The sequence below is a fragment of the Aotus nancymaae genome, unplaced genomic scaffold, assembly GCF_030222135.1.
Source record: "Aotus nancymaae isolate 86718 unplaced genomic scaffold, 86718_ANA_hifiasm-v0.15.2.pri h1tg000014l, whole genome shotgun sequence".
Taxonomy (NCBI): Eukaryota; Metazoa; Chordata; class Mammalia; order Primates; family Aotidae; genus Aotus; species Aotus nancymaae.
Genome location: NW_026988425.1, coordinates 73,747,996 through 73,774,565, shown reverse-complemented (window position 1 = coordinate 73,774,565; position 26,570 = coordinate 73,747,996). Strand labels below are relative to the sequence as shown.

Here is a 26,570-nt window from a genome sequence, read left to right as displayed (position 1 = left end):
CTATGTTATAGTTTGTAAATTACTTTCTTAATAATACTGAGGGCCCTCAAAAGGAGTGGGAATTACTGAGCTTAACTAGTTGTTCTAATGGAACTACTCCCTACTATAACCTTCACTTTATGTAAAACATTTGTGAAACTTAAAGTATTTTCAAACACAATGATAATATTAGCAGAAATTTAACTTATCCAAATGAATTATTAATAATAGTAAAATGAAATTTATTATGAAATACATAGTATGTTGGAACTAGATTAGTATTTATCAAATTGAACTATATAATGTTATAGCATAAATGTTACATTTAATTTAGTGTACTTAAATATTTAATTAACATTTACTTTAGCATGTTTAACATTAGACAAACTTAAAAATAAAATATTATATTTATACATCTTAGTCATACTTGTTTTGTCATGATATTTCAAAATTTTAAGATTATCTACATAACATTATTATATATAAATTTTGCCAGGATCTGCATATGGTGTACTTTTATGTTGTTTTAAGATAAATGTTCCCAAGTTTTTTTTACTGGTTTATTTAACATCAAACAAATCATGTGGATGTATCTTACTACCCAAATGTTTTACTTACGTTTTACCTTAGTTTCTGTCCATTAGGATACTGAATCCTATAGGTAAAATCATTTTTCTTTCCTTTTTTTTTTTTTTTTTGTAGAAAGTGATTTATTTAAAGAGAGAGAGAAACAGGAGAAGAAGAGAGAAAGAAACAACTAACTCTCACACTGAGTGAGAGAATCCAGAAAGATGGAATCCAGGAGAGGAAAGCAGTTTCCACACTAAGTGGAAGGGAATAGAGAGAGATGGAGTTTAGGAGGGGAAGACAGGCTTCCATGAGAGAGTATAGAAGGGGACTCTAAAGTGGAAATCCAGGAGAGAGAAAGATGGCTTCCACAAAGGGAGTGTTTGTGGCAGGGGACCCAAACATGGAGTCCGTAAAATCATTTTTCTAAAGTGTTCCAGTAATTAATTGTAAAATCATCATCATCATCATCATCATCGTCGTCGTCTTGGAGAGGCAACAATTTCCAAAGACAGTCAGTACAAATGCTCTTGCCTTCTTTTTCCCTATGCACAAAATTTTATCAAATCCTCACTGGTATCTTCTATACATCAAGCTGAATTGGGAAAAAATTTCACTTGAGCCCAAGGACAGGACCCATGCTCTTCCCTGCTGCTCACACAGCTTAGGGAATCCCCAAACAAAACTAAAAACAGTTCTAAATATTCCATGCAAACATGGGTAATATAACAACTAACTTGCACAGCCTCTTTATCTAACATTTAGAACTTGCTTGTCCAACCCATGGCCCAAGATGGCTTTGAATGTGATCCAACACAAATTTGTAAACTAAAACATATGAGATTTTATTTGTGTTCTTTTTTTTTTTTAATTAGTTCATCAGCTATCATTAGTGTTAGTGTATTTTATGTGTGGTGTTCTTCTTCCATTGTGGCCCAAGGAAGCCAAAAGATTGGACACTCCTGATTTAGAATTTTAGGTTTAAGGTCTCTAGATTCAAGGAATTTTTTTAATTAAACTTTTTCATTGTCTTAGTAATTCAAAGGGAATGGAAATTTTGAATGACCCTAATTAGAGGAGACTGACTGACAGTAGCCTACTTTTTGTAAGACAGTATTTATTCAGGTATACAACTTAGTACTTAGTACTAAATGAGGACAAGAGACCTTTTTGATTTAACTAGGCATTAATTTTGCTTTAAAACTCTGTGTCCTTATAAGCTGTGGAATATAGAACATTCACCTCTGCTCTACAATGAAGTAATATATTGGCATAGATTATCTCCCATTTTTTCTAAGATTTACTCTGGCCACTACCTGGAACTGAAATTATGAGAACAAGAAATGGAATTTTCTCATTTAATAGTAACTAAATCATCAGTAGCATTGAAAGATAGATATATAAAGTAATGTGTGATACTCTGTGGTTTTTTTTTCAAAGGAGGCAACTTTAGATACTTTTATATATTTTTATGTTTATAGCTTATATATTTTTATTTGTTTATAGCTTAATAGGAGCAATCATTTTTTATATATTGATGATTTACAAATTTTATTTTAAATAAGATACAGGAAGCTCTTATATTGATGCCACAAAATTATATTTAGTTCATAATTAATACTTTTCACTACAGAAGTATGTTTTATAATGATTTCAATATATGTATATATTTACTCCTATGAATGATTACCATCTATATAACAATAACAATTTAATATTAAAATAAAACTGGGCTTTCTAAAAGCAGTTCGATCTGAGAAGAAAACTGTTCCATTGAAGAATAAAATTGGGGGACTTAAGATATAAAAAACTATTAAAATAAATGTAAAGAGAGTAATTTCAGTGCTAAACTAGAACTATATGGTAACTGAATTGTAAATGTTAATATTTTATGATTTGTCTTTGATTATTGTGAAACATTTAAAGCATAGGTTAAAATTTCATTTATCAAATTGTTTTGTAGGGGTCCAGGTGGTGGTAGACCTTGGCCAAACCCAACAAATGCCAATTCAGTGAGTACATACATATATATTTTTTTAATATTTTGCATTTTGTAACATTTAACAAAAATCACAAAAACATTTTGCTTTTAAAAGCCTTGCAATTGGTTGTATTAACCGTTTTTTAAGTAATCATTCAAAAAGAAGTTTAATATATATCTTAGAAAAAGATGCATAATTTTTTGAAATTATATAATTTTTTTCACTTCAAGATCTAATATAAATACACATTCTATATCAAGACTTTCAAAAATAAAAATTGAAATAGTGCGACTTCAGTATATACTACAATTGCCTATAAATAGTGATCTGTATCATAAAATGGTTTGATCTTCTAAAATAATAATAATCACTAAGTTGCCAAATACAATCAGCCTCTGTTAGAAGAAACCAATTATGATTTTATTTGCTATATCAATTACACCTAGGTTTGCTTTCTTGCTGCCCCAGAAAGCAAATGCATATTTACCCTGTACCTGTTAGCTAGATTGCCATCCTTGTACATCTCTATATATACCCGACATCTTGGGAATTTTCTTTATATATTTGTGGCGGTGGTTTGACTGCACAAATATCTATCTCTCTTAATAATGTCACAGAAATATATGCACAGGTTGAAAATTAAGTTATCAATCTTAATATGATTTTAATGTTGTGATCCTGGAGATGTTTTTCCTTCTTGTCTTTAAAACCTTGAGTTCTTCAATATGTGAAAGAAGTCTTCCATGTACATCTATGTAGTTTGTGCACTGCAGAAAGGTTGCTGGGTCAAGGGAGTCACTAGGAGAATGAAATACAACCTGTGATCCCCTTGTGAAGTCAATGGGCATCTACCAATAGAGGATGCCTTTTGCTAATATGTACAAAGGTATCTTCATTGGCCAGCAGTGGCCTGAATGTTAAATGAATATGAAACTGATCCAATGTTTAAGGTTAGACTGTAGAAAATCATCCTAAATCCATTGCTGTTTTAAAGCAGGAATCACCTTCAGCTCAAGCAAATAACTGTCATATATTTTTTTAAATGTTGATTTATGTTATCTGCTTTTGTCTTAATTTTAATAGCTATGACGTTTGCTAAGTAAATGAAATTATTTGAAGTGAAAAGAATGGTGTTGTTTCCATTTGAGTCTTCCATGTACTATTTAATTTCAACAAATCTTTCTTCTAAAATAGTGTTTTTCCAGATTCTGTTGTAATAGAATATCTTTACACCTTCAAAATTCTTTTAGTTTGCTTATATGCTTTAGAAGAGTTTGCTTCTTACTATCTGTTAGCTTCTTACTATTTGACTTAACCAATTCATTCAAGATTTCACTTTAAAATGACATCTGTCTAGCAGGTCAAGATATATTTATTTTAACTTCCTATTTAAATGCCCATAATAAGAATGCAAGAAAATGTTTTTGTAACACTGAAAACTCTGACAGTCTCCCCAGTGCCAGAATCTGGAAAGAATTTCCATTATCTGCATGACTCATGAAGCTAGATGGAAAAGCACAACCAATGGCTCACCTTAACTATGTAAGCCTTCCTACCTAGAAGCAAAAGAACGCTTCTCTTATTCCTCATTAGTAGCTCAATCAGTCATCCCTTTACTGCCCATTGCAGGCATCCAGAGTACAATTCACACCCACCACTACCCACCTCTATAAGTACCTTTTTTTACACACTCATCCAAAGATTATATCTCCCACAGGGCACCTAGGAAGGTGGGCAGGGTTTGAGCAGTTGATATTGATAAGGATGTTTCATTGAACCAGGAGGGTATATTATCCAAGTAAACAGTATAGATGAGAAGAGAGCTCTGTGTTGTGATGACTTAGTTTTTTAGGTACTCCATCTCTTTGGGATTTCATAGCACTGAGCACTGTGGGTAGGAGAATGCGCTATAACACACTAGCAGTTCTGCATTATTTTAGACCCTGAGAAACATTAGGAATTAGGGTAAGAGCCATACCTGTAAAATTGCTGTCCACCAGTCTGAAATGGGTGTTTGACCAGCACACGTGTAGGTAAGTAATAGAATTGAAAGCAGTCTCCTCGATGAATATATGCCAGATGTGCAAAATCTACCCTTACTCAAAGTATGTGAATAGGGAAAAGAAGTGGAGGAGACCTATAGTTTTCTTTTTAGAGAGAAAAAGTAGTCATGCGGAAAGAAAGTATGCCTCTGAAAATGACTGTTGTAAGAACAAAGAAAAAAATCATAGATAACTGATGACTTTTTAGCAAAGACATAGGGCTTCTGCAAAATAGAAGCAAAAAATACTAAGGAGGTGTTTTTCCTCAAAAACCATTGATCATTTTGTGGTGACAACTTATTCATATTATGTTGAATTCCAAGTTTCTTAGACCTCCTGCCCATATTTAATATTAAAACACTTTTCAGTTTGTATCAATAAAGTTAGTCTCTAAGTCCTCAAGACAGCATATTAAAGTAGTTGTTTGTTTTGTTTTTGCTGTTTTCAAATATGTTTTGTTTATTATTTTAAATGTTTATTTTGAAATAACTTTAGATTTACAAAAACATTGTAAGAATACTACAAGGAATTTCCATATACCCTTCACCCAGATTCCCAATTGTTAATGTCTTACCACATTTGCTTTATGATTTTCTCTCTCTATGTAAACATATTTTTAAACTGTTTAAATTTCCTGAAACTTTATCCCTAAATACTTCCATGTATATTTCCTAAAAACTAACACATTGTTTTTTATAACCCCAGTAAAATGATCAAAATAAGGAAATCAGCTTTGATGTAATGCTATTTTCTAATCTACAGATTTTATTCAGATTTCACCAAATGGCCCAATAATCTTTTCCAACAAAAGAAAATCCCAGTTTACTTGTTGCATTCATCCATCATGTCTCTTTGTCTCCTTTAACTTGGAACAGTTCCTCAGCTTGTTTTTGTTTGCTAGGGGGTTAAGGGGGTGGGTCGTTTGCTTGTTTGTTTTGGTCTTTCTTAACTTTGGAGTTAAAAAAACTCAAAGCAAGCCAGTGATTATTTAGAATGTCTATAATTTGGTTTTTATCTATTTCTTCATGATTAGATTTAGGTTATATATAAATAATTTTGTGTTTTTTGGCCAGGTGCCGTGGCTCACACCTGTAATCCTAACATTTTGGGAGATCGAGGCGGGTGGATCACCTGAGGTCAGGAGTTCGAGACCAGCCTGGCCAACATGGTTAAACCTTGTCTCTACTAAAAACACAAAATTAGCCAGGTGTGGTAGCAGGTACCTGTAATCTCAGCTTCTGGGGCGGCTGAGGCGGGAGAATCTCTTGAACCCTGGAGGTGGAGGTTCCAGTGAGCCGAGATCGCGCCATTGCATTCCGGCCTGGGCAACAGGAGCATAACTCCGTCCCCCCAAAAAAAAAATTGTGTTTTTCTCAGTGCATCATTTCAGGAGGCACATGATGATTTGTCCTATTATTGTTAATGTTAATTTTGATCATTTAGTTACAGTGGTGCTTGTCAGGTTTCTCCATTGTAAAATCACCATTTTTCCCCTTGTGCTTAATAACTTGGAGACATACTTTGAATGTACAGTAAGTTTCCTCTTCCTCCTTATATTAATACTTTCATCTGCTATTTTGGAGATCTATTGATGATTTTTGCCTGAATCACTTTTTTACTTTTTTGGTTGCCAAATGGATATTTTTGAATTCTGTCTTTTCTTCTCCATTTATTAGCTAACTATAACAGAGTTGTTTTTTCTTTTCCATTCATATTCACTTATGTATATAAGATGTATTCATGAATTGTTTTATTCAATGGGTTTAGAATGCTAAAATTGTTCTAAATTTTCCTTTTAAACTGGATCACTTAACTTTTAACACGTCCCCATTATTCTCTGAGCATTTTGAAGCTCATCTTATATTTTCCCAGTTTTAGCCCTGGAAACAATCACTTCTTTAAGGAACTTGGGGTTTTTTTAGTGGATATTGGTATGTAGAACCCTCTAGAGTAATACAACTTTTAGGCCCTCTCAACCAACAGAACTAGGAAATATATGTATGTGTATATATATACTCACCCACATCTATACCTTTATCTATTTGTATTAAAAGCATAAGTGTACACTGATGCTTCCATTTCAGTCCATCCCCACAGGGTTTATTCTAGCCTTTCTACTTCCCATGTTTATAACTCACTTCTCTGAAAGTATGAAATCTGTCTGTCATTATCCGTAATATATGTATTTATTGCCGACAGTCTACCATTTTGTCATATAAAAGTGTTTTGCTCAAAAATATTTTTGGAACTCTTTTACATGATAACAGGAAAAACATTTTTAAGGGCAAATTCCTATTTTTAATTCCAAATAAAAGTTATGATTTTTATTTTTAATTTTCTTACCTCCAAGCATGACAGTATTGGTCTCAGATTCTTATTTGGAATAGAATAAATTCTAAGATATATTCTAAAATATATTCAGTATGAAGTATTATTTCACTTATTCTGAAAAAGACTCTTACTACATCATATATCTGAAAAGTCCAGATATATTTGTGGTATTGAGCACATTTGGTTCCAAAAGTTTAAATAATGTCATCCTGAGTCTCACCCAAGCCACGTGGAGAAAAAATAAGGCAGAAGTAGTTCACCAAAGAAATTTAAAGGAATGGGTAGCAAAAGAGGGGATCGGCAAAAACAACAAAATGTTCAGTGGAGCATTGTATTTATTAACTCACTCACTTGTCAGGGAAAAAGAGGAAACTCCTTTAAGGAAAATATAAGAATCTATTAATAGTGATTAAGTCTAAAGGAAATATGAACACATTACTTCAAATAGTCTCTGCACAAATAGGTACAGAATCTCTATACAAATAGGTGCTCATTTAAAAAAAAAAAAGCACTAAAATAGAATATTTTTAATTTCATGTGGCATAGATAATGTCTTGATAGTATCTTCCCTTATTTCTAGTAAACCACTGCTTTTAAAATAGTTTTAAACTACACAGTTGAAGAAAGGCACTTATCTAAAATGTTACAGATCATTTAACAAAATGAAAGCCCTCTAGTTACTTCTCTGCCTTCTACCACAGCACCACAGTCATGGGTATTGGGACTCAGAATATTTCAGAATATTTGGATTCTCATCACAGCTTTTGAGTGATCTGTCTAGATTAGCCAGACAATATGTATGGCCCTTAATTTTCTTCTCTGTCAAATAATAAGTTCTTTGAATTCTGTGTTTCTGACTTTCTAGTTATCTAATTTTGCTTATCTTCTACGTCTTCATTTTTACCTTTCATTTTATCTTAATGGATATTTGGTATGAAGTGTGGGGTAGAGTTAGAGGGAGGATTTAGGGATAAAAAGAAGGAAAGAGTTGAAGGTGATTTCAGCTCTTTGAATCCAGGTAGCTGGGAGAATGGGAATAACACAGCTGAGGTAGGATCATAGGAAAATAAGCAGGTGTAGAGGTAGGCAGTGAGGTTTAGGGGCTTTGGTTTTTGGTTTTTGGAACGTTAAATTTGAAGTATTTGTAGAACACCTTTGATTCTAACACAGTGCCTAATGCATATTTCTTATACTTAACACGTTTTAATTTAGATCTGTGATGTTCAACCTCAGCCAGGTCCTCACAGATGCTTTACCAGCAGTTAATTTGTTTGTTTCACTCTTCCTTAGCTACTTTTCTTGTTCTCAGTGCCTATTACAATTCTTTATTCTCATTGTGCACCTACATTATGTTTGGCCCCTTCTCTATTAGCTAAAATTCTGTCATATTTTACAGAGGAGAAGAGACCATTAGACCCAAATTTCTTCAGATTCTACCCTTCACCTCCAATGTTATCAGACTTTAGTCACTCTTCTTCCTTCTTGCCTCAGAAATAGAAATATTTTTTTTCTTTTCAATGGCTAACACTTCTCTCTATTCTCTCTCACCTTTTTTTTTTTTTTTTTTTTTTTTTTGAGACAGAGTTTTGGTGTTGTCACCCAGGCTGGAGTGCAGTGGTACAATCTCGACTCACTGCAACCTCCACCTCCCGGGTTCAAACGATTCTCCTGTCTCAACCCACCAAGTAGCTAGGATTACAGGCACTGACCACCATGCCCAGCTAATTTTTGTATTCTTAGTAGAGATGAGGTTTTACCGTGTTGGCCAGACTGGTCTCGAACTCCTGACCTCAGGTGATCCACCTGCCTCGGCCTTCCAAAGTGCTGGGATTATAGGCATGAGCCACCGCACCGGACCCTATCTATTGTCTTGATTCTACTTCTTGTTACTTCTTTGCATATCCTACACATTCACTCTTTCATATGAGTCTTTAGTCTATATCTGTTTCCATTGAGCGGAACTGTCCTCTAGTGCCATGCCATGAACAAAATCCCAAGACAACCTGAAAGCCCTAGTTCTCTACCCATCTAGAGTTGGGAGGGGTTACCAGTACAAAACTTCTCTCAACCCTTCTCAGTCTCCAACTGCCATCCCGTGTCACTCACACTTCCACTCCTTCACCACCTTCTACTAGATAATTAATGTCTTGGTCTTTCTTTTTTATCACCATGTGGCAATGAAGTGCCTGAAATATAACAGTTAATAAATGGGAGTTTATTGAATTTACTTCTCAACCCATTTCAATTCCCATTAAAGTGCTATTCTGAAGGTTATTAGTGACTTTCTATTTACCAGCCAGACACAGTGACTTATTTTCTGTCCTCATCATACCTAACCTTTGAGATATTTGACTCCTTGGTTTTGTCTTCATATCTTTTCTTTTTTCAGTTTAATAATGTTTCTTTAGTTTTCCATATTTTTTGTTACTTTTTTATTATTTACTTTTAGGTATATCACAGAAAGGTAAAACGCTTAAGCTTGATAGGTTTCAAGAATAAACCCAGTTTAGATATTTTCTAGTCAATCTGCATCCACTACATTTTTTTTTTGGAGACAGGGTCTCACTCTGTCGCCCAGGCTGGAGTGCAGTGGTACAGTCAACCTTCACTTCCTGGGCTCAAGCAATCTTCCCACCTCAGCCTCCTGAGTAGCTAGGACTAGAGGCACATGCCACCATGCTTGGCTAATTTTTTTTGTTTTTTGTAAAGACAGGGTTTCACCATATTGCCCAGGCTCGTCTCAGTCTCCTGGGCTCAAGCAATCCTCCCACCTCAGCCTCCCAAAGTGCTGGGATTACAGGTATGAGCCACCATGCCTGGTCTCCACCCATTCTTAATTGGCAATGTTTTCTAATTACATTACTTGACTGCTTTTTTTTTTTTTTTTCATTTTAATGTTACCATGTTGTTTCAACTATCAAAAATCTAGTTGAATCCTAGATCAAGTATCTTGTCCAACACAAAGTAGAAATCTATTCAGTTGAAGCTGTATCTTTAATCCTGGTCTCGAATACGTTATAGACCTACATTTTTAAAAGTTTGTTTATCATATATCCACTTCAGTGTCTACTGGTGCCTTCAAATCCAATAATCAGACATTTCCCCAAACCTGCCCTACTTCCTGAATTCCCTATGTATAAATGAGTAGCACCATCATCTACCCAGTCATGGGTAGATAAAAACCTAGTAATTATCTTAACTTCCTTTCTTTGTCTACCACACCCAGTTTGTCACCAAGCTCTGCCAAGTACTTTGTGAAATGACCCTCAAATTATCCTACTCCTGCTTATTTTCATCAGCACTGCCTATCATTCTTTATCATCTCTTGCCTGGACTTTTTGCAGTGGTCTTCTAACTTGTATTCATATTCCATGATGCCTCTAGACTTATTTTTCTAAAACATAAATTTAGGGCCAGATGCAGTGGCTCATGCCTGTAATCCCAGCACTTTAGGAAGCTGAGTCAGGAGGATAGCTTGAGGCCAGGATTTGAGACCAGCTTGGACAACAAAGTGAGGCTCTGTCTGTACAAAACATTTAAAAATAAAAAAAGATTTTAAAAACATACATTTGAACATGTCTCCATAAAACCCATGACTCTTTATTTTCTACAGCATAAATTCATAATCTGACTGTGTAGCTTAACCCTTTACCACAACCCCCTTTAAGCCGCACGCTATAGCAGCAGCTATATAACATAGCATAGCGTTTCCCAAATAAACCATGATTTCTTTTCTTTCTTTGTTTTTGTTTTTTTTTTTTTAATAGCAGTTCTTGTCTTTGTCTTTCTGATAGGCAGCTACTCTCTGTAAGTCCCAGCTCTCCAGCTCAGATCTATCTTCTGTACCCAGATGGTACTTCTACCTATATTACTATATTTTATGTCTTTCATACGACCAGTCCTAGGACCAAGAGCCCAAATGCTGATTTTTAATAAAGACATCAAAGACTATGAAGTACAAACAGCGTAAGCCAAAATTAAAGAGCTTGACAGAAATTGAAAGAAATTGAACAACTAGTAGAGATAACATTTTTTAAGTATTTTTAAATGTTTATTATATTTAACTGTTTGAAGGAATCATGAAGAAAGAGAAATTAAAAATATAAAAGGTAGCTGGGCCCAGTGGCTCACGCCTATAATCCCAAACTTTGGGAGGCCAAGGTGGGTAGATCACCTGAGGTCAGGAGTTCAAGACCAGCCTGGCCAACATGGTGAAACCCTGACTCTACTAAAAATATAAAAATCAAACAGGCGTGGTAGCAAGCACCTACAATCCTAGCTACTTGGGAAGCTGAGGCAGGAGAATTGCTTGAACCCAGGAGGTGGAGATTGCAGTGAGCCCAGATTGCACTGCTGCATGCCAGCCTCGGCAAGAAGAGGGAAACTCTGTTTTGAAAAATAAATAAATAATATAATATAAAATATAATATAATATAATATAATATAAAAGGAGCAAGGACTCACAAGAAGAATGAGATAGTTGGGAGGAGCTACCTTTGGAAACAAATAGTTTGTTTTGTCCTATCTGGAATGAATACATGAAAATTTAAATCTATAAATAATGGAACGTTGAGCTGAAAATGAACGTATAGCAAGAGCATGATTGCTTCAGTGTATGACAGGAAGACAAAATATTTACTCAGGATGGATAATCACCATGAGCACTGGCTCACAAGAGTCCATTGTTAAATATTCAGGAATTTCACGAACTGTTCGTTACACCACTGGTAGCTTAAAATCTGCCATGTGGGAATATTTACACCATAGTAACTGGCAAATACTGTAAATCTGGGCATTTTTTCCCCCATGAAGTTTACTGGGTTTACTGACATATCACCAGTAATCTTCAAGGCCTTCATAAAGGCTGAGCCAAAAATGCTTCCAGATATTAGTTAAGATGGAGTGGAAGTTGGAAAGCATGATTACATTTTGGATCTTATCAACCTTGTTTTTTGTTTTCCTCCAGGAAATCTCTGCTTTAAAACAGAAAGGTTGACTGGCTAGAGGGTGATCAAAGAAATGGAAGTTAACAAAGTAGGCTTTATGATAATGAATTTAAGACATTGGAGAGAGAAATAAAATGTTGACAGTGCCATTAAGGAGGGGCAGAGGCAATTTAGTCATAAACTAATAGAGAAGTAATGTAGTATGTAAACATGGTGGAATTGTGATGTGAAAAAATTCTGGTTGGAATATAGAGTAATTTTCTAAGTGTCATGAGGAATAAGAAAGATGTCAGGCAAGGGAGTTAGTTGTTCAGTAAAGAGTTCTAGGATGTGACCATACTCATAAATGGAGGAGAGGGGAGTAATGTAAAGTAAAGGAAGGCAGTGAACTGTAAATTCCCAAGAGCTAAAGGTGAATTAGATTGTATCTTAAGGTTGCTTAAGAATGATGATAGGCAATATAGAGTGACAGAAAAGAACATGAGTCAAGTGCTAAAGACAGAGAGAGATGAAGTTGGTCCTAGGAGCCAATAAATAAATTGGTGGTTTGGAAAGGGCAGACTCACATTTAAATAAGAAGTAGGCCCAACACAGCAGCTCACGCCTGTAATTCCAACACTTTGGGAGGTCAAGACAGGTGGATTTTGAGACCAGCATAGGCAACATAGCAAAACTCCATCTCTATAAAAAATTAAAAATTAGCCAGGCGCAGTGATGCATGACTTAGTCCCAGCTACTTGTGGGGATAAGGTTGGAGGATCTCTTGAGCCCAGGAGGTCGATGTTGCAGTGAGCCATGTTTGTGCCATTACACTCCAGCCTGGGTGACCAAGAAAGACCTTGTCCCCTCCAAAAAACCAAGAAGCAGAGGATGGATAGTAGGTAGATCATGAACTGAAAGGGACCCAAGAGAGCAAAGTTGTATTCATTCACTAAGTCAAGTAAATGTTTGCTGCCATAAAAAAATCTTAGTACAGCAGAAGTAATTCTCATCCCTAATGATGCTGGGCGTTCTAGCAGTGGTCGTCTGCAGTGCTGAATTACCCACAGCCAGACCAAGCAGGGCCTAGGGGACATGTGTTCTGTGATTAAGGCAAAGCAGGATCACCAAATAAGGAGGATAAAAGCTTTTTAAATAACTTAATATTAAATATTTCCAAAAAAAATCAAAGAATTATCAAGAGGAAATCATAACTTTGTTATACTTTCTTATACTTTATGGTTTTATATTATTTTTATGTTTAATTATATGGCAGGTATTGGGATAGAGAGAGGATTTAGAATAGTACAGGCACTAATCTTTCACTACTCTAAAGATCCTATTCTGGCCTTGGCTGTCTGACTTCGAGTAAAGAGTAATCTATTGGTGTTTTTCAGGATAAGACAAAAATATCTCTTATGGATGTACAGCATCTTCATGCAAGTGAGCTAGTGAGCTCATGTGAAAAAAGAAAATATTTAGATTTAACTTTCCCTATTAATATATACACTGAAGAGCTTTTAAACATAGGTTTTCTGGTTTTTCATTTCTTAAAGTATCATAGCAATCTCTAGAAAAGAGCTTGGTGAAGAGCTTGATTTGAAGAGAGAGAGTTTCTTACCCACATCTGATCCCCACAAATTAATAGTCTTTGGAGACTCGTATTAACAAACTTTTTTGCATTTATTATATTGTTTTCTAGTAGCTAATTAGAAAGGGACAGGGGAGTATTAAGGGCTATTTATCAAGTATTAACCCATACTGCATGAACTTGTCTTAAAAAAAAACAAAAGTGCATAGCTTAGAAATTCCATGTGTAAAGACCACTAATTTGAAAAATTCTGGTTCTCACTTTTTAGGTACATAAATATATATATTTCTACTTACTTACAGAATAAGTAATTAGCATCATACAATGTGTATAACTTACCTGAAATCAATATAACTTAAAGAAGTTATTCTGTCTAAAATCCTCTTTACTAAACTCTACCTTCTTTTGTGTAAATCCAAGATATTATTATTCAGTTATCCAGCAATTAAACAGATATAAATTTCTTTATCCTTTACTATGCTTTGTGATACGTTTTAAAATTTGACCCACAAAAATCATGAAATAAATTCATTTTAGGTCACTGTCCATATTGCTACGTGAATCAAAATTTTTTTTTGTCCTATTCATGTTCCAGATACCATACTCCTCAGCATCTCCTGGGAATTATGTAGTAAGTACATTTGGGTTTGTTTGCTCATAAGAATTGATGTTACATTTTATTTGGGCAATGAAATAGTTGTCCAGATGTTAAGAAGAGCCCATGTGTATTGGCCAAGAAGTGAACATCTTGAGTTGTTTCATCTGCCAACCTCAGTACATATGTTGATGTTCATTAGTGAAACAGTTATCAATCTGGCCAGAATTGCCCTGAGTACTGTGTTTTACTTCAGCATATGTTTCTGTAAACCAGTACAATACACTCTGTCCAATCATGAAGAGAGTAATCCCCAGTTACACGGTAATATGCTTGAATTTGCAGTTCTCCAGGAGAATAATCTCCACCCCCATCCAACCCTATGCACCACACATAGCATCTAAGAAGACATTAAACTTTCTTCCAATCACAAATGAATTAGATGGCAGAATAATGACCAAGAATTTAGAGGATTATTTCATTTTTTGGTCATTCTTTGAAATTGAGAAGACTTATTTTTATCATTCTTATTACTATTTAGTACACATTAAAATTTTCCAAAAATTCATATCAATGTGAAGTCAAATTAACAAGTTTTATATGACCTCCTGAGCTTACAAATGACCTTTTAATCATCATCACATTATGATCATTGCTACATTGAAGGTGAACATAGAAGAAAATACATTACACCATTTAGAGGGAAATGCCTAACAGAGAAACAGGGATAAAATGGTAACAAGGGAAATCTTTCCTAAAGAAATGTTCAGAGGTGGTGGCTAGCTGGAGGGAAAAAAGGAATGCATAAGAAGAAAATCAGTCTCACTCTCCATGGAAATAGTATATTATTAACATAGTGAAAGGCACACACTGCTTTGGATCTGTGAATTTAGTGTTCAATGTTCCTGTAACCTATAAAACTAAGCAAGTCTTGCTTGCATTTTCTATGAAATAAAAATGAAAAGTAAGAAAATTTGTATACTTATTTTTTCTTAAAGTCACTAATGAATAAGGCTGATATATCATTTTATGAAATTATAGATGTTTATTTAAAATAAATTTTAAGTTGTGCAAATACAGATATTATTTGAAATAATTGGCAGGTCTACAGCCATACCACCCTGAATGTGCCTGATCTCATCTGAAATAATTGGCAGGCCATATCTGTACATTCAGAATGAAGTTAAAATTTCGCCATTTAAAAGTTAATTTGATCACTGTACATAGAGCATCTGAAAAGACCTAAAACCCATTGCCTGAATTATCTATTTTGGTTATCTGAAATAATTGAATTAACTTTAGAATTACCTAATCTCCATTTCAGTTTGCTTGTGTAGCTGCAGCCTCAGTAACCCACAGCATTAGTCAACATTGCCTCTCATTTCTAAATGATGTGATAGCAGAAGGTACAGTGCTCCAGAAACGTTGAAATTGATGCTGACAGAAGAAATGACAGCAAAGCATTTTTAAAAAATATAAGTCAATAAGCAAATATCTTTGTTTTTAAAGATATTCTTTAAGTGAATATCATTTTAGCTTTCTATGGAAATTAAAAATACAATGAATTATTTCTGTTTTATGGATTTGTAAAGGCCCTATTGAATGGTTTCTGCTTGACCTCATTATAACTGATATGATTAATTCATGAATAATGAATTAGTGTTACAGGCTCATTGTTTTTGGAAATTTGTCAAAACAATCTCAACATATTTAAACTAAATTATATTTTGTAGAATATTGAAATGATTGTGCATTCAAAGAAAATAAATTATAGAGAAAATATATTTCTGCTCTTATTTTCAAATTGGATTATTGTAGATATGTCTAACTTCTGCTTTATCTTATGCAATGCCTTATTTTTACTGAAATTTTGTATAATTATTTAGGGTCCTCCAGGAGGTGGAGGGCCACCAGGAACACCCATCATGCCTAGTCCAGCAGGTATTGTAATCAAACTAGCCATATGGACATTTGATAATTAAAATAAAATCACAGAATATAGAAATTGTTCATGAAATAAAATCAGTAGTAGTCATTTTGTCATAATGGTTAAAGGAGTAGAGGCAACAGGGTAGGAAAAAATAGTGTTCTTAAATAACTATTATTCAATTAAGCATTTAGAAAATTCCTATGTTGTGGGTATCAGATTTAATCAGGATGAACACTGTTGATCTGTAGGAATTACCCAAAAATGTGTCTAACTTAAAGATTTATTGAGACTGAGAAAACTATCCAGATCTTCTACAATTTAGAAAAATTCTGAATAAATAAAACATTAAAAATACATGGACCCATTAGGTTTAAAATGCCAAATCAGACTCACCACATCTATTATCTTACTAAGATGAATGAAGGATGGAGACCTACTTACGGTATTATTTACCCTACATGTCTATAAGTATGTATTAGTTAGCTAATAAATTCACTATGTAATAATAAAAGTGTTTTTAATCTTCTAAACTAAAACATACTTCAGTATTTTCTTAATCATTTTATATAATTAAATAGTTTTATCCTTTATTTTTGAGACTTTAATACAGACTATTAAATGTGTCTTGGGTTTGTTAACAGTGGAAGACTAAATTGACACACCCGTCACAGAAAGTGCTCTGATAAAATGTGTCAAGAGCCATAAAAGGTTCATACCATGTGACTCTATAATTCTAATACTAGAAATTATAGAGCTATAAAACCCAAGATTTATGTTGAAGAATGCTCATTTGTTATACTCAAGAGTAAAACAGTAGACACAAACTTCATGCCTAATTCAAGTTAGTGAAATTATTAAATTAATGTTTAAGGTGTAAGATGGAATATAATAGAGCCATTAAAATTATTATCAAAGAATTTGTAATGACATGGAAAAACAAAATCTCATGATTCAATTCAGTGTGATCACAGTTCCATTGGAAACTATATATAACACGAATCTAGAAAGTAGAAAGTAGAAAACAAAGAAATAGACTAAAAATTTATCAGTTATTACTTTGGGATGATTAAGTAGATGAGAAATTTTAGTAATTATGAAGTATTTTTGATTATGATGTTTTACTGTTCAACTCATTTGGTTTTAACTGGCTTGTTGAAATTAAGATAGAAGCTTGAAATTCAGTATCATTGATCATATCAATAAAAATTTTTAATCTTGAGCCCTTTTAATTTAGAAAAATTATAAACTTGATAATTAATACAGAATTTTACTTTGCCTCACTTAACTCCTTGGATATTTAATGGTCTGTGTCCCAAAGGCACCTTAATTGAAAATGAAACAATTCATTGAAGATAGAATTACGTCACCTGATCATCTTGCCCGTATTTACATTCTTATATGGTGAAGTTAATGTTTAATTTATGAGGGTAGCATGTGAATAGTAAATGCTTTACTACAAGACTAAAAAAAATGCTTTTGGGGAAACACTGAACTTTGCAGGCAATAAGTAATTTTACCACATCTTCCTTTCAAACCAGAAATTGCCATAAGTATATCTTCCTAGTTTCAAACCAGAAATTGCCATAAGTATATCTTCCTAGTCTTTTTGTATACTCTTTTATGTGTTCATCCTGTGTCACAGTCACTCCCCTAATACTCAGCCAACACCCCACCCACAAGACAAGAGGTCCCAGGAGATCCACTTTATTTTAAAGTTTTTCTGTACATAAAAAGAAGTCAGAAGTCAGACATTTTCCAGTAAATACCAATCTTTTTTTATTCTATTTATTTATTTATTTATTTGTGACAGAGTCTCTGTCGCCCAGACTGGAGTGCAGTAGCACAATCTCAGCTCACTGCAACCTCAGCCTCCCGGATTCAAACAATTCTCCTACCTCAGCCTCCCGAGAAGCTGAAATTACAGGCACCTGCCACCACACCCAGCTAATTTTTGTATTTTTAGTAGAGATGGGGTTTCACCGTGTTGACCAGGCTAGTCTGGAACTCCTAACCTCAAGTGATTCACCTACCTTGGCCTCCCAAAGTGCTGGGATTACAGACGTGAGCCACCGCACCCAGCCATAAATACCAATGTTATCCCTCTCAAATTTTTTCTTTAGCAGATAAAATTACATACTTGATTAGTCTTTAAAATGATAAATTTCTTTTCTTTCTACATATTTAAAATATATAGCCCATCTTCCTTACACCAAGAGTAAGGCTAATACATTTGAAAAATCTTTTGAAGATTTCCTATGTTTAAAAAGCAATCCAAGATTTTAAGTTAGTCTTATGTGTGATTGAATTTATTCCAACAGTTAAATCTAAGTTAGCAGTACCTATTGTCTTGAGTACACAAGATGAGTAGGACATGGTCGCTTTCCTTCTCTCCATGAGCTTATTATATGCTAGCTGGAAGCAGGAGGAGATAATAAAGGAGTAAAATATTACTATAATGTAAGACAGAAGTCAGTGGTAGGGGAGCACTCATGCACTTGGAACTACCAGGAAGGAACCTCATAGAAGACATAACATTTGAGATAGCCCTTTAATAGTGAGTAGAATTTCAGTATGTAGAGATTGAGAAGATGTTTGGAGGAAGAAAGAACAAAAACTTGGAGGTGGAAAGGTTGGTCACATGCAGGAAAAAAACAAATAGCCTGGGTTGACAGGAGTATAGCATACATAAGGATGTAAAAACAGTTAAGGCCACAAAAGCAGGTTGGAACCTTCCTTAGAATAAACAAAGAGGGTCAACTTGAGGTGGGCACTCCAGCTTTTTCAACATTATGATATATTCATCTAGAAGTAAAATACAGTATTTAGATTTATGGATCATTGTTGACAGTCAATGAATAAATGACATGAGACCTACTCTGTAAGTAGTGCAAACTAAAATAATAAACTTATTAATGTCTAATGAGTAATCCCACAATAAAAGGAAAGTAATTGACACTCTATGGTTACTGCCCTGTGAAAGCAAATGATTTACCTTCTGTCTCAAATCAGTACAAAAATTTTGAAACACATTTTTTTTTTAAATAGGCCTACTGGCCAGGCACGGTGGCTCACACCTGTAATCCCAGCACTTTGGGAGGCCGAGGCGGGTGGATCACGAGGTCAAGAGATTGAGATCATCCTGACCAACATAGTGAAACCCTATCTCTACTAAAAATACAAAAAAATTAGCCAGGTGTGGTGGCACACACCTGTAGTTCCAGCTACTCCAGAGGTGGAGGCAAGATAATTGCTTGAACCTGGGAGGCAGAGGTTGCAGTGAGCCAAGATTGCACCACTAAACTCCAGCCTGGGTGACAGAGTGAGACTCCATCTCTAAATAAATAAATACATACATACATACATACATACATACATACATAAGTAAACAAGCAAGCCTTACTACATTATATTAAGAAAACTGTATAATGTGGAAAAATAGAAAACTATAATTTATCCTTTATATTTTCTCAGTGTAAAATATTTAGCTTTCACTCTAGGTTTTGCATTATAAAAACATGTATGCTCAGAGACTTAATTAGAATTAGCTAACAGACATGAAATACAAAATTTTTTAAATACTGTACAATGTTACATATATTTATATCGATATACAGTACAGATATTTTTATTATCAAAAATGAGTGAAAACATTTATCAAAAGTTGTGCTGGAGGATGCTGACTTTTAGTTCAAACAAGACTATTATATTATTCTAATTATATAGTCTTTCTCTAATCTCTTTCTTTTGGAATTAAGCCAGGATAGTCCACCAGTTTTCACTAATTGTTAACTAAAAAAACTGTTTTTTAAATTTGTATATACGAAACTTAAGGAAATAATGAAAACTGAAAAGCTACTGAATCTGAATTTTAAGAGATATTATATATTTTGTATATATACATATACATACACAATTGCTTGAAAAAGCAAAAAAGTATCTGTTTTTTAAAAAAGAAAAACTTCACTGTGATTTTTTAGATTTCTCATGTTCCTTTACCTGAATTATTGAATATTACCTGATTATTCCTTATACCTAATTTATAACCTCAGAATGATAATTTTGGGGTCAGAAAATGACTGTGGATATTTGTTTTTGAATATTAGTAATGACAATTTCAAGTGTTGCAGCTTATGTAGAGAGAGGTATATGTAGGCAAACCATCTTTGATCATTACTTTGTGATGAATTGGGTATAGATTCTACAGAAATCTTTTAATTAAGTAATATTTTGTTTCAGAAATCTTTTAATTAAGTAATATTTTGTTTCAGATTCAACCAACTCTGGCGATAACATGTATACTTTAATGAATGCAGTACCTCCTGGACCTAACAGACCTAATGTAAATATGAATTTTTTATTTTTGGAATGTATTTGAAGACTTTCAAACTCTGACTGCATTCCATGTCCTGTATATTGTAAACTTTATATTTTATTATCCAGGAGCTTATTAGATATTAGAAAAGTCAAATGCTTTCTCTGAGCTTGGTTAAAAAAACATAGTACACATATATAACAAAGATTTTATATCAATATAATATAAAAGTAAAACTGATCCTAATCAATTATTTAATGTTAGTTCATCTTATTTTGTTGTAAATAATTAATGACTTATACTGTTTGAAAATAACAAGTTATATATAATCATTTATATTAACCTCATTTTTGGCATCATTAAGTTTTTTCATTGTGATCCTTTTTTATCCTGATAAACTTGAAAATAGAGTAGGAAGTTGGCTATGTTTCTTTTTTTTAGAATATAAAATCTAGAGTTTAGATATGGAGCTAAAGCAGTTATTACAGGAAGAACTTGGGTATTCTTAATAAAGCCTGTGGTCATGATTTTTCCACAGAAGCTCACAGGAAAACATTTTATTTATCTATTAGGCCTATATGTTTATAAAAATATTTATAACATAGTTAATACATATATACATGTGTTGTATATATGGTAGCAGAAATCAAAGAAAAATCAGAAGATAAATGTTATGTGCCGAACTGACCAAACATACATACCTATAGTTTTAGTGTCTTTTAAAACACTGTGGGGGCCAGATAGAAGTTCACAGGCTACTAGGCTTACCAGCACCAGTTTCTCAACCCATATCTAAACTATGCTTTTGATAACAGCTGAATAACAGCAGTAAGTTTAAAGTCAATTTCTTTGACTTATATGTACCTTCTATCAGTGAGGCATATATATTCCAAGTTGTTTACTAAATACCAACCATCCTATGTGCTTTTAGATACTCAATTTTACCAAGCAAAATTGGCATTCTCTTGGGGAATTTCATAAGCATGTGGTTGGTATGCTCATAGTGATAGAAGGCCATCTTACTCCCACACAGAGGTGGTGAAATACAGGGATTACCTACTGAAGGCTGTTATTTCTCCCTGAAAGCCTCATGATTAGTAACCACCACCACTCCATCTACACATACACACACCATAGTCAATATTCTGCACCACACAACATAGTAGAAATGTTTTTGGCATGGGAAATTTGAAGAAAGAGTGTTTTCAGCAGTGTAAGGTACTTAGAAGTAACTTGTCTTCGAACTGGGCTCTGGGTTTCCTCAGTGTTCCAGGGAGATAAGAGGAAGACTGAGTGGGTGGGCCATGGGTTTTCTATCACCAAGCCCATCATGTCACACCTGTTTTGTACCAGGCTTCTAATGTAAGATTTCACCTGAAAAGAAAGGAAAGAAAAAAAGAATTTCACCTCTTTAAAAAATGTTAAGCAGAATGTCTGAGTGTCATTGAAGTGACATGGTTGAGACTGCCAAGAAGGATTAGCTATATCAGCCATCCCCAGGGAATGAAATGTATTTAACCTATAAGGTGAAATTATTTATTATGTCCATTTGAACAAAGATAGATTGTCTGCTAAGAAAAACGTTAATGTTGGCATATGACATTGAATTATGCTTATTAATAAGCTAATAGCGTTAACAGCTTCTTAAGAACCACCTTTGGTTTTCAATAGAAAAATTTGTCAGTATCATAGAGGAAAATGTTTATCTTCTCATTTGCACTGGAATGTATATACTTTCTAACTGAGTATATCCGAAGAAGAAAAATTTGGAGATGAATGAGGATTAACCTAAAATTCTGTTATCTGGAACATAGAGAAAACAATATGAGAGAGGTGAACAGTCCAGTTAGAGAATCTACAAAGCTGAAAAACATCAAGTAAAAGATCTCCATAGCTTGAAAGTGAAAATAAGTTGTGGCAGTGATTGTTAAATATATTATAAAATTGAGATAAGCCATTGTTTTCAGTATGATTACAGTGATTTTCTTCATTTTTAAAATAGTTTCCAATGGGCCCTGGGTCAGATGGTCCCATGGGTGGATTAGGAGGAATGGAGTCACATCACATGAATGGCTCTTTAGGTAAGGCTTTTCAATTTGATGTTTAGAATAAATTCAGAACAAAACCTTATTTCTGCTTAGTGGATATTATGGTTTCCAAAGTTCTTTCATAGCCAGCTACTCATTTTTAAATATTTCAACTTTTAACTCATACAGATAGTTTAATCGACATTGTATTGGTTGTTAGAACTGTAGATCACTTGAAGATCAGAAGTGTGAGAGTTGATCTAGTTCATATTCACAGTTATTTACTTTAACCTATTGAAATTTCATGTCTTACCATAAAAGGAGACATTGCTGCTGCGGGCATGTGTCATGCTTACCTAACCCGGAAGGCTGCAGTATTCTTGTAGCTGTTTTTTTGTTGTTGGTTGTTTGTTTGTTTGTCTCCAGAGTTCTGTGGACACAGCCTCAAAGAACTTCAGTTCTCTCCAAGCATTTCTTAATTTTGTTTTTGTATTTTTATGTTTGCCTCCTGTTTAACATAAAATTGTTAATCATATTCTGGATAATTTGAATGTTTCTCTTAAAAGAGAACACTGTCTATATTATCTTCATGATAAAGACCATTTCAAGTATGTGACTGATGGTTAAAAACATACTTTATAGGCCGGGCACCATGGCTCATGTCTGTAATCCCAGCACTTTGGGAGGCCAAAGTGGGCAGATCACCAGAGGTTAGGAATTCAAGACCAGTCTGGCCAACATGGTAAAACCCCATCTCTACTCAAAAAAACAAAAATTAGCTGGACATGGTGGCGGATGCCTGTAATCCCAATTACTTGGGAGGCTGAGATGGAAGAATCGCTTGAACATGGGAGGCAGAGGTTGCAGTGAGCCGAGATTGCACCATTGCACTCAAACCTGGGTGACAAGAGCAAAACTCTGTCTCAAAAAAAAAAAAGAAAAGAAAAGAAAAAGAAAACATACTTTATAAATGATGCCTTCTTACCATATGAAGCTAAATAGCTGCAAGGTGAATAAAAACTTTAACAATAGTGAGAAATAGAGATAAGTGTTGCAAAATTGACTAGGCCATACCATAGTTATATTTGTTTTGCATTCACATAGGTTGAATGCAAAACAAAAAAAAAATCACTTTTTATGTTTGTATATGTTTAAGTAACATGACCATAAACTAATTTAAAAGTTGACAGTGGGGTTGGGAGTTGTGATTTTTTTCTTTCGGAAAGGGTTCATCTTTTACTTAAGTTGGAAAAAGTATGTTCATGAGTAATTTAGGTTATTTCACTCCCCCACATAAGGTCAGGAAATGCCTCCCTCCGATACTTGGAAAATCTTTCAATAATCAAGAAATTATTTGCAGTACACTAACAGACTTTTGAGTTTTTAAGGATTCATACTTATTTTGCCTAGATTTCAGAGTCTTGATTTGCACTGTCCAATTGCATTAGCCACTAGTCATATGTAACTATTTAATTTTAATTAAGTAAATTTTAAAATTCAGTTATTCAGTTGCACTGTCACATATCAGATACACAGCAGCCACTTGTATCTAATGACTACCTTAATGAACATCACAGAGAAACATTTCCATTATTGCACAAAATTCTGTTGGACAGCACCATTCTAGAATTTTATTTTCCAGTTTCTTGCAAAATAATTCAGTTTCCGCTATTGTTATTTATAGAACTATTCACAAAAAGATGATATTTGGTATAGTTTAAAGGCGCTCATTATCTTAGTCACTAGAATAGAATTTTCAGAAGATTTTCACCTATGCTTGGCAACTGGCTCATTGCTTTCTTTTTTTTTTTTTTTTGAGACGGAATTTCGCTCTTGTTACCCAGGCTGGAGTGCAATGGCGCGATCTCGGCTCACCGCAACCTCCGCCTCCTGGGTTCAGGCAATTCTCCTGCCTCAGCCTCCTGAGTAGCTGGGATTACTGGCATGTGCCACCATGCCCAGCTAATTTTTTGTATTTTTAGTAGAAACGGGGTTTCACCATGTTGACCAGGGTGGTCTCGATCTCTTGACCTCGTGATCCGCCCGCCTTGGCCTCTCAAAGTGCTGGGATTACAGGCGTGAGCCACCGCGTCCGGCCTGGCTCATTGCTTTCTATAATTAACATTAATGTGCATATTATATATACACATATGTAAGATTGCATATATGCATTCAGTATTTAATAATTTATTATGCCTGTTTATTTGCAACTTATGTTAATAAACCCTAGTTTTATTTGTAATGTTGACTGAATGCTGTGCTACTAAAATGTTATTTTTATGCTAGGAAAATTAGTTGTCAGAAGTAAAATTGTTTAAAATAAAGTTAATATGGCAAAGATCTGATTATTGTTCTGTTACCTATGTATGATTCTATTTCTTTTTTCTTTTTTGATCTGAGACAGTCTTACTCTGTCACCCATGCTGGAGTGCAGTGGCACCATCTCAGCTCACTGCAACCTCCACCTCCCAGGTTCAAGTGATTTTCCTGCCTCAGCCTCCCGAGTAGCTGGGATTACGGGAGCCCGCCACCATGCCCAGCTAATTAGTATAGGCAGGATTTCACCATGTTTGACCAGGCTAGTCTCGAACTCCAGACCTCAAATAACTCACCCACCTCAGCCTTCCAAAGTGCTGGGATTATAGGCGTGAGCCACTGTGCCTGGCCTCTATTTCTTACATAAGAAAATAAATTAATATTGATTATTTCTTCCAAGGATCAAAATAAAAATATAATATTTAAAGACGTTTTTAGTTTTAAAGGATTATCATGAATATTCATTGCTATCAACTTTTTAATATTATTAATACCTAGCTTTTGGTTATTATAGTATAGTTTAAAATATTATCAAATATTGTTGCAAGTGTTCATTTTATATTTTATCAGATTTACAGCATCATTTTAAAAAAATACATAGATATCTCTATATATGTTTTATATATATATATACATATTTTTAAATTTTTAATTGGTTAGGGTATGTAAATGGTCTTTCTAAACTTTCACATTCAGGAATCTATAATAACAGTTTTCTTCATACTTCCGTTTAAAAAAATGATCGGGAACTAGGTATAGAATTCCTTGGATTTTTCCATCAGATGGTACTGATTCAACATACTGTATAAAAGAAAAGCAATTTTTTCAGATTAAAAAACTCAGGAGTTATACACTGGAAAATACATATAGTATACTTCACTTATTTAAATTAAAGGAGTATTTATAAATGGAATCTTACCTAATAAAGGCTTTCTTTTTATATTTTGTTTCAGGCTCGGGAGATATGGACAGTATTTCCAAGGTGAGTTCTGTGTATTCTGTGTTGTTTTTAATCAACTGTATTTACATGGAATTCTCATTAAAATTATTAGAGTAAACTTATGAATATTTTTCTTGAACAAGAGTTTGAAAGTAGAAGACCAAGTATAATTAATTGGAAGTTAAGAATATTAATGTATATTATCTGTGGGAAAGGCTAAAGTAAGTTTTTTAAGAATAAATATGCTAAGATTCATTAATAGGACATACTATACATTATTAATTGATACCTGAGTAATAACAGATTTAATCACATTATGATGTTGCTTATTTGTAAAGCAAACTTACAGAATTTAGATAATCTTTTGAAAATGTAAAGATATCTAAAGAAATGTTAGGAGAGGTGAATCTGAAAAAGTGGTTATTATGTATCATAAGGGCATTGCCTTTACATATTCAGTTCATCTTGCAGACCTTCATTAGGAAATGCTGATTTCCACAATAATTATTCTAGTCCCCAGAATAGAGTAAGAAAGTGATTAGAGGAAAATTGTATTAGTACAAGTAGGAAAGAGCCTTTCATTAGTAAATGTTTGCGTTTTCCCTCTTTCAATAGTTTGAATATCTAAAATGAATCCTTTAATAAAATGCCTTATATTTTTGAAGAATAATACCTAAATACTATTTAGGTCATGATGAAGTTAAAATAGTTCTCGGTGAGTCAAATATATTTAGAATTACTGATGAGAACTAATTATTCGCTACTACCAGAATGGCTGTTTTAGTAGTCTGCTCTATATCAATAAGCAGAGAAATTCATTAAGGGATGACTTACTTAAAAAATATTTACTTATTATACTTTAAGTTCTGGCGTACATGTGCTAATTTATATTTGCGTATAATAATGTAAAATTCCTGCTGCCAAGAAAAATAAAATAAAATTGATTGAGCTAAAAAATATTTTAAATTAATACTTCAAGTTTTAAAAAATATTTAATTAGAATTCTAGCATTATAACTCTACTGCTTTGCTGC

The 26,570-nt window shown here is 33.7% G+C and overlaps 1 protein-coding gene across 4 annotated transcripts in view; it reads left to right on the top strand.

Moving 5' to 3' along the window:
• Positions 1-26,570, top strand: part of SSBP2 (single stranded DNA binding protein 2) — a 336,503-nt gene that overhangs the window by 296,023 nt on the left and 13,910 nt on the right. For all 4 annotated transcript variants that reach the window (XM_012477556.3, XM_012477555.3, XM_012477552.2 and 1 more), the window contains 6 exons: positions 2,510-2,558; positions 14,013-14,048; positions 15,899-15,953; positions 20,211-20,281; positions 22,257-22,335; positions 25,551-25,579. In XM_012477556.3, the coding sequence (XP_012332979.2) occupies positions 2,510-2,558; positions 14,013-14,048; positions 15,899-15,953; positions 20,211-20,281; positions 22,257-22,335; positions 25,551-25,579 (319 nt within the window). The remainder of the gene's footprint in view (positions 1-2,509; positions 2,559-14,012; positions 14,049-15,898; positions 15,954-20,210; positions 20,282-22,256; positions 22,336-25,550; positions 25,580-26,570) is intronic.